This window comes from Castor canadensis, chromosome 11 (assembly GCF_047511655.1).
Source record: "Castor canadensis chromosome 11, mCasCan1.hap1v2, whole genome shotgun sequence".
NCBI lineage: Eukaryota > Metazoa > Chordata > Mammalia > Rodentia > Castoridae > Castor > Castor canadensis.
This window is the reverse complement of record NC_133396.1, coordinates 68,455,856-68,468,088: the sequence shown is the minus strand read 5'-3', so window position 1 is coordinate 68,468,088 and position 12,233 is coordinate 68,455,856. Positions and strand designations below refer to the sequence as shown.

The window sequence follows — 12,233 nt, the reverse complement described above, 5'->3', positions numbered from 1 at the left end:
GAAAAGCGGCAAATCCTAAAATATGTGTAAGAAAAAATTTTAAAGGGAAATACTCTTTAAATGCCATCACTTCCATTTGTAGGGAAATTCACATCCTTTTTCTGGACATTTATAACTGTAAGTAACTTATTGAGGAATTCCTACTTATCATAGCTTACATGCACTACTCACATAATCCTGACAATAACCTATTGTTCCCATCCCCATTTTACAGATAAGAAAACTGAGACTCCAGGGGTAAAGTAATCTGATTCATATTAAGTACATTTTAAACCATGCAATCTGACTATAAACCCGTAAGTTTAACAAATACATTTCTCTAATCATAAATGTATCTCCCTCTCCTTTCGTGCTACCTGACTGAAACAGCCTCATTTCCTGAATTGCCAGAATTAGGGAGGCCAGGAAAGAAATGGGTGGTTTTGGAAGGGAGCTTCATCTGCCTCAGCAGATTCCTGAGGTTCTTTGTTTAGCTAACCCTGGCTATGCATCAGGAGCTGCCAGATTTGGGCACACTGTGAGGCACTCAGAGCTGTGACAGAAGACAGAGATCAACAGAATATTTATAGTAGAAACAAGATGACAAAAAATAAATCACTGTTCATCTCAACAAGCTCTTGCCCTTCCATGGCATGAATCACCTGTGATGAGCTGGCTGACATCGGTAAAGCTGGGGATGCCTCAGACCATGCCAGCTTTGCCACTCTAAAGACGCAAAGGCTGAGTGTGTATGTAAGGAATGGAACTCAATTCTGGTGTCTCCATTTACTAAGTTATCTAGACAGCAGCACAGCAAAGAGTCCAAAGAGTGGGTCTTTGGGGTAGGACTTCATTCATGTATATATGTAACCAATATTCAGGGATACTTACTTTGTAGCAGTATTAGAGGTACTGTGACACAGCAGTGAAAAATAGGTGCTCCGACCCTACCAGAGCTCACCAGCTCTGCCACTAATTCCAGAGAGACCTCAGGCAATCATGGTCTGCATGAGCTGGTTTTCAGTTTTCTTATTAGAAAAACAGACCGCTAGACAGAGGTGGTGGTATATGCTTGTAATCCCAGTGCTCAGGAGTCTGCGGCTAGTTCAAAGATAGCCTGGACTAGTGACACTGTCTCAAAACAAAAAACAACAACAACAACAACAAAAGAATGCTAACATGCAACATTATTTTCAGGGAAACTGATAATAATATATGAAAGGACTAGCACATGGTACTCAACAATTAACAATAAACTAAAACTAGAAATACAGTGTCAAGTGCAAAGTTTAGGACAAGTAACAAATGACATTGATTTCCAGAGGAAATGAGCCTGAAAAACAGCAATATTAATTATGGCAGAAGATGTAGCTCAGTGGCAGAACCTGGCATATGTAAGGTCCCAGGTTCAATTCTCAGCACCACAAGATAAATAGACAGACAGACAGACAGACAGGCAGGCAGACAGATAGATAATCATGTATTAATAATATTAGAACTAATTATTTTAACTATGAAATTTTTTCAAACATTTCTCTACTAGAAAAAAACATCTATTGAACCCATATGGCTGACATTGAGAGCACCGTACAGCTGGCTGAGGTCATGTAGACACATATGGCTCCTGGCAGTTTCCAGCAATGACCAAAGAGGAAAACACAAGTGGGCTTCTAAATGGCCATAGGGACAGTAAGAAAAGCAAGGGCAGGTTTGTCAGGAAGCCTTTTGTAAAGTTACAGTGAAACTAACAGAGGTTAAGAAATTTGCTCAAACTCACACAGCTGGTCAGGGGTAGGGTTGGAATTTCAACCAGTCCTTTTGACTTGGAGTTTCCTGATCCACCACCATTACTTCCTCTGCATGGGCTATTATCTTCCTTTAAAACTTGTAAGACTTAAAAAGAAGAAGGTGGCTAAAAAGAATGGATTCCTTTATACCCCAATTTTAAATTCTTACACAGGATTCTAATCACTTTAAATCCCTTTTACCCAGAATCTTCTGGTGCCCCTGTCTTGCCAATCACTAGGATCACAGCACTGCAACTCTGAGATACCTACTAGATAGAGATTGACTGGGACAGGTTCAATATCAGCAAATCGTGCAGGCCCTCTGTGTGCCCAGCGTGGTATACTTGTGGTACAGGCATGCTTCTGTCTAGCTGAAAGACCACAGCACGACCACCCACTTCAGACCACTGAAAGTCCTAACACTAAAAACTTCATAAACTGAGAAGAAATCAACATAATTTATCATAATATCTGCCATTCTCTTATGAAAGCGTGATCTTCCTTTAAAACCTTCCTTACACCCAAGAGCTGGTGACTCACACCTGTAATCCTAGCTACTTGGGAAGCTAAGACCACGAGAATCTCAGTTCAAGGTCAATGCAGGCAAATAATTCATGAGACCCCCATCTCCAATATAATAGTAAAATGGACTGGACGTGTGGCTCAAGCAGTAGAGCACCTGCTTTGCAAGCATGAAGGCCCAGTCCTACCGCCCCCCCAAAAAAGGGAGAAGCGAGCAATATAGGACTTATACAGTATAAAAAGGGATTAAGTGTCATAAAAATGGTATCACCAAACATCCTACAGACTTTGCCTATTTGTATTACTAGAGGACATGACTAAGATGATGAAAATGTTCACTTTTTTCTCTTTTTGAAAAATATAGTAACATATGTGCCTCATCTGGCAAATACAAAGTGTTTAATAATGTTTGTCAAATAAATAGAAATAAGATAATATATCAGTATAAGTCATAATAGCAGGTCTCATAATTGAAGACTTAACATAGATTCAACTCTAGACATTCTGGAGGCTATCTTGCTTTAGCATTAAACAGCCCAATGAAAGAAAGAATTTTTAAAATTTTTCATTTCACAGATAAGGAAATGGAAGGGAAGGAGTTCAGCAGCTAACCCACAGCCACACAAGCAACCTACGGCTGAGCAAGGTTTAAGATCAAGCCGTCCCAATTCCAATGCACGTGCATCTCCCATTTCAGCACATTTGTTTCTGAGGAGACTTTTGCTTGTTAATCACCAGAAAAGATCAAAGATAAGGAGGCTCCCAGGCTTTTTCTTCAGAAACCAGCTAATATCACAAGGCTGCTGTTTTCCTGTACATTTTTCCAGAATACAGTAACAACTTATCCTTCTAGACAGGCTCCACAGCCAAATATTTTCTCATCTAGATCAGGTAGGCAATTTCAGTGGAGCTGGACTTGATCCATGATTGTCCTCAGACCTTTGTGAATTGAGTTAGACACAAGACAAACGGAATTCATAAGGCAAGTAAAATTTTTGTGCTGCCTTGGGCAAACAGCAGAAAGAAGCAGGACCCCTTGGTCCTTAGGAGCCTGGCACCCATCTATCATTTACAATTATTTTATAATTAGATTGATATTTTGTAGGCTAGAAGTCTTTGTAACCCTGACATTAAAATGCCTCCTTCTCCCTGCTATGGCCAATTCTTTGTGTAGCTTGTTTCTACATCCTGTTTTCAAGGAGACTTAACATTTATGAGGTCACTAAACTGTCCAAATCTGAAATATTTCCATATTCTCTGTAGCAATCACACTCTTATCACCCACGCCACCTAAAAATATCCTGCTTCCCATCACTCAGTCAACCACAAAGGCTATTAGAAGGCAATAAAATCCCTAGATAGATTCTCTTTTGTACATGTGCACTTTCCTCTGATGAATTCGAATCAGAGAGATAGGAGATGGGAAATGAAGGAAATAAAATTCAAGCTGCAAATCCTCATCTTAATCCCACAAACAGCACTGACCAGCAGCAATTGGTGAGGAAAGAACGTCACCATGAACTCGAGTTAATTATTATCCAAAATTCATCATTAAAGCCTCACCTGTAAAATGCTTCCTTCTACTTCATTGGAAATGTCACAGATGTGCTCCTAGCTTATCTCAGGGAACATGTCAGTATTTGTGGTGCTAAAGCCAAGTCAGGACTGAATGTATTTATAGTAGACGACATCCCTGATTTTAGAAAAGTTCTTGCAAATAGTCTGATTAGAGAAGACATTCTATTTCAGAATTTTTCAGAAGCAATGAGACAATTAATTCTTTTGGGGCTTCCTCCCTTCTGAGCCCCAATGTACAAATCTAAAGGTTTTTTTATGAGCATCTATTTACAACACTCTTTGCTTTCCAAAGGGGCCTTCATCTTGTCACCTAAAAATACTCTTGACTAACATGGAATAAACCCAAATAGATCAAGATACTAATTACGGTTAAAAAAAAAAAAAGAAAGGGGTGGAGGAGATAAGGCAAACAGTGAAGGGGGTGAATTAAAGTATGATGTGTTTGATATATTGTAAGAACTTGTGTAAAAGCCACAATGCACTCCTACGCAGCACAATAATAAAAAAAATAGTCAAAGACTTTTGACAATAGAAGTTGAGTCTGGAAGTATTGTCAACCTCAAGGCTGACCAGACTAGAAATCCTGCAGAAACAAATGCAGAGCAAATGCAAAAAATGACAACTCACCACTATGAGACCAGTTATGCCTGTGGCCCAGATGCTTCAGAAGAAAAGGTCATTGCATGCCCTTCTCTCAAAGGTATGTTCACACACAAGACAAACCAACTTCAGAAATAGTATCCCAGTCAAGCTAGCCAGCATAGGTGACCTTCCTATGAGGTGCTGCTCCTCCTGCACCTTTAAGTAAGAAAGGTCAGCAAGTCCCAGATTGTTCTGCAAGAATGGAACAATCTCATCCTTAGACATGACCTGGTGCCACAACCACAGTATGGCGCCGTGGTGTCCGAGGGCCCGTTCACAGTAGGTACTCAAACACGGTTGTTTTTGTCTCCAAAAGATACTGCCACTTGTAAAAGACATTGTTTCCTACTAAAATGAGTAACATCATAGTGAACTTCATATCTTTACACTTAAAGCTGTTTTGAAAAGACAGAATAAAAAGGAACACGTGGAAGGCAAATGACTACATAGAAGATGAAGAGAAAAGGGAGGGGAGGAAGAGAGTGGAAAGGAGGAAAGACTAGGATAGGGAAAGGGAGGAGGAAGGGGAGGGGAGGGGACAGGCAGAGTGAATCTGATAGGTTTTCTGTTTCCAAAAACATGTTCATTCCAGTATGATAGTGAACAAAGCAAACACTTTCATTTTCTTTTCTGACAGCTGGAGCATACACAGTTGCTGCAATAATATCAGAAATTACTGGACATTTTGAGCATTCTTGCCAATTTGAACTACTGGCCCCAAGGTGCCCTGGAAATTTTGTTTTTCCAGTGCAAGAATGTCAGCTGCAGGATGAAAGTGATGTATACTGTCTAGGGGGCAGCCCACTGGCCAGAAACCAAATCTGAAGCGTGCTCCGGTACGCCAGGTTCTAGCTCAGCCATCCTGTACAGCCAGTGCTGGCCACAGATACGATGTTCCCCCAAAGCACACCAAACCTGGGAGTAGCACTTAAAACCCATCGACCCAGATCGAAACTCAGCTCTGACATGTTGCCTCTACAAATGTGTCAAGAAGCCAAGGCAAGTTGGAACTAGATGAATCTCAGGGAAACTGATTATTTCTAGGTCCAGTCTAGTTAGGGCCTGTCTCAAGGCAGCCTAGAAAGTCCCAGGTATAAAAGTATTTAGGCCTAAAATACATAAAATAAGCACTCTAATTTAATCGGTTGATTATGATAAAGGCAGCATTATAAATTAAGGAATTTGTAAGGCTAATACTTCATCCATAGGGAGTTTTAAAATGTACCTCATCCAGCAAATGAGTGATACAGACACTCCTCACATTAAACTAACAGCTACCAGCAAACATCTGAGATCAACTCACAGGTCCCAGGCCTATACTGAGAGCACTGCTGTGGCCTAAAGCTTTCACTACAGTGCCTTCACTTTGGTGCATATCCACTTTTATCTATTGCAGATGTTTTTCCCATAAACTCACTATGGACTTCTCCATGGAAAATAAAATCCCTGGAGTTTTCCATCACTTTGAGGAACTCCTGTAGTCCTTACCAGGATAATTATGATGGAGAGAGAAGAGACAGCAGACAAACAGGAGTTTACACATCCTGGCCTCTCTATGTGACCATTCACTGAGTCCTATCTGTCCCAGAAGTGTCTGTGAGTCATTCAGAGCCTAGGAACGGAAAATGGAAACATCCCATGCGTATCTTGAATGTAGATGAGAATCCCTAGCAGTAAGGAAACGGAGGCGGGAAGAGGGAGGAGGCAAGTGGTGAGAATTCCATGACTGTCACTATTTCAGAATGAGCTTTCAAGAGCTCTGCTTCAGCAGTGTAGCAGAAGTGGAAAACTGGCGGGAGTCAATAAAACAGCAATTTCCCCATCCATTCTCTCGCTCTTACTAAGCAAGGCCTTGTTAGGACTGAAGATCTCTTCCAAGCCTTTGACTAACGTCCGGATTAATAAGTAGTGTAATATAGTGCCTATTCTTTTATGATGACACTAAGATTCAGCCTTTACTCCGCTCCAAATACTTTTCTGTTCTTCACATTAAAATTTGTTCTCTATTGTGAACATGCTGAGTGGAAGGCCCATGTAAGATACAAGAAACAGAGGTGAATGGAAACACGAGATCCATGACATCATATCACACATTCGTTGAGTCATATTGTATGAGTGCACAAAGATGGACCATTCTACTCAATTACTAGCAAATGATAACAAAATTGTCTGGCATTTATTTACAAATTGTAATTTAGTACACAAAAAAAATTTAAAGCAAAATATATATGCTCAGAAAATAAAAGGAGAGACAGGCAATCCATAGTCAGGCATGATGAGTAAAATTTACTGAACTGAGGTTTTTTCCAATAATGATGTATCAGTGTAATTTTTTCCTGAAAAATAATGTGTCATTAACCTTAAACAAACAGCTAGTAAAAGGGTAAAATGAATAATCACAAGGAGTTCCAAGCTTAGCCAACATTAGCGTTTTAAAAAATGAAATTTTAGCTTCTCTCTCTGAAATCACCCTAGCCTGTTAACTTAACATTGGCACTATAGCAATTTGAGGGTAATAACAGTTTACAAAGTAAATTTCGAATTAGCAACATGAGGTTCAGGTACACTAAATAATCAAATAACTGTTTCTAAAACCCGATCTTCTTCTTGTGTTTGTTCTAGTGATAACTGAGTAAATAAGACACACTGGATAATGTCACGGTATTTCTAATCACGGTGACTATCTGGTGTCAAATGAATTCATCTTCAATCTCTTACAGGCAACAGGGAAAGAACACAGTTGTGTGATTCAATGTCCTGCCCAAAGGTCCAACTCCCCTCATGGTATAGAACCGAAAATTCCCACATCTTGTATATCATGATAGTCAAAGTCATACCGAACAACAAAACATACTTCATTTCAAAGCACTTGACTGTCACCAAAATGCTTTTCTCTTAACCAACTCTACACAAAATAAGCAAGCACCCAGTTGTTTCAGTCAATGTGGGAATACAATAGCAATCCTTCAGGTTTAAGTGGATTGTTTTCTTTAGTTATCCGTTTGGATAATAAAACTAAAAGAGTTGACTAATCCCTAATTTTTCTTTCCATCACACTGTCCCAGCTGTCATCTCACTGCATTCCCAGGTACATAAAACAGAACTGTGTACAGAATACCATAGCTAGCAGTATGCCAGGATACCACGCCTCTTCTCTAAAAGCAATGACAATGTTCTCTCCAACACACATTCATCGCTACCTGTTAGTGCTTCTGGGCTACACAGACAAAAGGTTTGGATTTCGTGCAGGTCAACGTAGCACACAGCTTTTTCTCTTTACTCATAATCAGCTCGGATCTCACACACACACACACACACACACACAAACACGCACACGCACACACACACACACGCAAACTTTTTAATGGGCTCAATGTAATCAAAACCCTTAATCACTGAGTTAAGGAAGTGAGGCTGTGTCAGTGAAGACAAGGTGTGATTCTCTTTCTTCCATTGTTAGTGTTACTTAACTAAAGAACTCTTAGAAGCTGGCCACTGTCCACCTGCGGGTAATCCCAGCACTCAGGAGGCTGAGACAAGAGGACTGGAAGCTTGTGGCCAGCCTGGGCTACAAGAGAAAGAAATCTTAGCCAATAAATATTCTGGATAATATGATAAAGAAAAATAATCCCAGGGTAAAATGCAATAGAAGCAACTGATCCAGATATTACATAAAGAATACTGCATCCTTGATTTTAGTGAGATTGTTGATTGCAACCACAGTGAAGTTACCTAAGCAACCACTCCAAAGCATGCACTGTCCAAATGCAGCTTTATTATGGTGGCTCAGTGTCTGCAACTTTGTTGCTGATATCATTGCTATTTTATGCACAAAGCTATCAGATTTGTTTTTGCAAAATATAAAAAGACCTTCTGGAATACACATATTAATCTAATGGACATACGACACTAGAACATATACATATAGCTATACAGCAAAATCATAGAAACAATATAAAGTAAGACAAAAACCTAGAACTGCTTAGTTAAGAGTAAAATTATTAAACCACACTCATTTACACAGTGGTGCCTCCTAACTGCAAAGTGGTCTATTTTTACTTCTAAAATGTGATCCACTTATGTAATTATTATAACCTAAATGCTTAGGAATACTGTTAGAAAAGGCCTCTAAAAATTTTGATGGATGCTCTTCATTCATTCTTGTGTGACAAGAGAAATATACAGAACACACAGCTGGCCATAAACTGCTAATGACCACCAGTCTCGGGGATCAGCAAGGACTGGCCGGGCCTTCTTACACGTGTGCAGCCCCTGAGAATGTCCCACTGTCTTCAAGCACAGAATGCAATCACTGGTGATGTGGGGAATCCATAAGACCACAAAGTTGACAAATATTCTGATCTAGGGAGAAAAAAAATCGAGAAAGCCAGAAGCTTCCCCTTCTCCGGGAAAGTGAAGAAACGCTTACCTTTCTGTACACCAGCATGTTGGGCGACTCGTCTGCCACCCCGTTGCTGGTCTGCCCGTAATTATTTCCCTGCGCCATGTCACCCAAAACTTGGCCAGCTCTCAGATACAAGAATCACCAACCTGCCCTGTAAAGGGTTAGAGAGACTCCTGTGAGATTCTGGAGGTAGTGATCAAAGGGTTACCCCCTTCATCTTCCTATGAGCGCTCCCAAGCCACCGAGAGCACGCTGCAAAGCTTGGAGCTGTCTGAAGGAAGGGCCACCAGACGTGGATTTTTAAAAAAGAAAAGAGTTTACAACTGTAGCAACCCCCAGGAATCTACAAGAAATTGCAATCTTCCAGTTACAGTCATTTGGCTGTTTGTTACAGACTTCATTTTCTGCATACTCATTTTAAAAAAAGTGTTGCATCCTCACCTTCAAACCCCACACTTGGACAGTACAGAGTTCTCTTCTCTCCCACTACTTGCGTCTCCACTCGATGGTGTCTTCCCAAAAGAGACAAGGGCCAATAGCCACGGCCAGCCTTTCGCTTTCCCCAGGCAGGCGCCCGAAAGGCCAGTCCAGCATGTGTCATTCTCAGCACATGTCCCTCCGTCCCCCTGGGTCTCCCACACACAGCCAGTGTATGCTCTTCGCCACTTCCACCTGCCGGCACTGCCGGCCACTGGCCTGGCTCCTGTCACCCCCCTCCTGCCAGCCTTTGCGCGAAGGCGGCGGAACAGCCCTTGGCAGCGGGACCCGGTGCGAGGTCAGGGCTGCAGGCAGTGGCTGCACCGCCCCGACAGAACCCCGCTGCACCTGCTGGGGCGACCGGCCAGGAAGCCCGAGCCCCCGCAGCCGAGCGGGGCTTCGGCGGCTGATGGCAGGCAGGCTGAGCCCCGGCCGCGGGGCGAGGCGCGGCGAGGCGCGGCTCTGCGGGCCGGGCGGCGGGTTCAGCACCGTGGACCGCGGCGTGCGCTCCCGCCGCGCCCCGGCCCGGCCGGCGCGGGAATCGGGGGCCAAGACTCGGGTGGCGCCGCCTCCCCGCCCGCCTCCGCTATTTACCTCCGCGGCCAAGGTCACGGCCCCGCAGCGTCTGCCCTCCGGTGTCAGCTGGCGGCGAGCGGAGCAGCCAGGCAGGGCAGCCTCATCACAGTCGGCCGATGCGGTTCCGCCGCCCGCGCACAGGCGGCTCCGGGCCGCCGCTCGTGCCCGCACCCCGCCGCTCTCCTCCTGGGGACCCGGACCAGCCGAGCGCGCGCGGGAGTCCAGACGCCCAGCCCGTGCGCGCGACTGGGAGGGAGGCGGCGACAGTCACGTGGGTCAGGGCGTCCGAAGGTGCCGGCTCGGATGGGCTCGGCTCGGCCGCCGCCACACCCCCGGGCCTCCCCGGCCCGCCGACCTCCAGCCCCTCGGGAGCCGAGGCCCTGTCCCCGCGCGGCCCGCCCCGCCCCTAGTGTGCGCCGGAAAGGGAGGAAGGGCTTGTGATGGTGAATGGGGAGGGAGGGGGAAGGATGGATGGATGAAAGATGGATGGACGGACGGACGGACGGACGACGGACGCATGTGAAGAGGCCCCCACCACAGCCCATAGGTTCCTTCACGTGCCTGAGACTCTGCTGACAGCACCAGGGAAGCAGATGGTTACTGTTACGGCTAAACAACAGTGCAGCGATGTTGAAAGAAATGGCCGGGACCAAATGAGTCATTCGACACCCTCTCCCCTCGTTTGCCCGAGGCTTTCACAGTTTCCTCCGAAGTTGGAGAAATGAAGAAGAATTTGGAGGCTGCAATCCACTGTGAAAATCTTGCCACCTGTGAAATTGAAGAAACATTCCCTAATGGCTTCTTTTCCCAGAAGATGATCAGAGGACCTATTCTCCTGCCCAGTGTCTTCATCCTTGATTTACACAGGGCTGGGGTTACAGGTCCTTCCTCCCCCCGCAAAAAAAAAAAAAAAGTTAATTGTTCTTCCGATTGCTGCCAGTACTTCGTTGATGATTAGAAGGACATGAAAGACAAAAGTCACTTTTCATTGGTTATAGGAGAGTGTAGTGAGTGTACCCAGTGATCTGGAACAAGGTTAAAAGTTGAAGATACCTAAGAGCCCGACATAGTTTTCTACCCATAGCAAGGAAAGAAGAATACAACAAAGCCAGTGTCTTCTCAGTCCCTTTGTCTACAAAGACTAGACCTTAGGGGTCAGGAGTGCTGTTCAGACGGACAGCTGTGTGTACCAGTGCCTTTCCCCAGCCCACCCAGGCCCCATCAGGTGTCACTCAAAGGAGCAAATATTTATCTAACTCATCCCCTGTTCTAAACACTACAGGACAATGAACCCTAGCTCCAGACTACTTTCCCTGCACCCTGGTCCTACCCACTCCAGTCTTTCCCAATTGCCCCAAATCTTTCCACTGTTCAGCAAAACTCCCTTTGTCCTCAGCTACTCCAAATATCTCCTTAACTTCTTGCTCTAGCTGCAACCTTCCCCTTCAGCCTCTCTCTTTCCCCTTTTGTTCCGTTGACTCCTGGAAAGTTGATGGAATTTGGATTAATAAATTTGGAGGGAATAGCTGGCCATGCTCACTGGCTTTGACCATTTTCCTCCAAAGAAAATACCACCCTGAGGTTTTGTTTACCAGTCCTATGGCCAGGCAGATGTGAAGGAGGACAATTCAAGCAGGAGCGTGGGTCACCACTTTTCTATTATCCTTGTTAAGCCTCATTAGACAACTGGTAACTGTGTCACTACGTATCTGGGGAAAAATTATTCAACATTCCTAGAACTCAGATTCTTCAAATTTAAACTGAGGAGTTTAGGCTAGGTCTCTCTCTCTCAAAGCCTGTCTGGATCTTAGAACATAAGATTTTTAATATGTTCTCTTTTGTAGGTTCTTTTAATGAAATGGGACCTTTATATTGTAAATAAGGGGGGGGGGGAAGACCAGACTCCGTGGCTCACACCTGTAATCCCAGCTACTCAGAAGGCAGAGATTGGGAGGATTGAGGTTCAAGGCCAATCCAGGCAAGACTCCCTGCTCAACAAATGAGCTAGCCATGGTGGCACACAGTGTGATCCCAGGTAGACAGGAGGAGTAGATGAAAGAATCATAGTCTCAGGCTAGTTCCAGGCAAAAACATAAAATAACAAAAGCAAAAAATAACAAAAGCAAGGTCTAGGGGCATAGCTCAAGTGGTAGAGTGCCTACCTGGCAAGCATGGGTTCAAACCACAGTACCACAAAAAAAAAATAGATATTATGGATTTTTTTCTGTTTCTTTCAAAACCATGCAAATATGCTGTGATTCTCAGCC

At 43.9% G+C, this 12,233-nt stretch overlaps 1 protein-coding gene across 4 annotated transcripts in view; it reads right to left on the bottom strand.

Moving 5' to 3' along the window:
* Rgs7 (regulator of G protein signaling 7) overlaps positions 1-10,271 on the bottom strand; it is a 436,200-nt gene extending 425,929 nt beyond the window's left edge. For 2 of the 4 annotated variants that reach the window (XM_074047215.1, XM_074047216.1), the window contains exons 1-2: positions 9,985-10,271; positions 8,938-9,064 (exon numbers count right to left, since the gene is read on the bottom strand). In XM_074047215.1, coding sequence (XP_073903316.1) covers positions 8,938-9,015 — 78 coding nt within the window. In that variant the 5' untranslated portion in view covers positions 9,016-9,064; positions 9,985-10,271. Of the gene's footprint in view, positions 1-8,937; positions 9,065-9,354; positions 9,714-9,984 lie in introns of those variants that run through there. The other 2 variants (XM_074047212.1, XM_074047214.1) reach the window with 2 other exon arrangements.
* Positions 10,272-12,233: the final 1,962 nt, after the last annotated feature.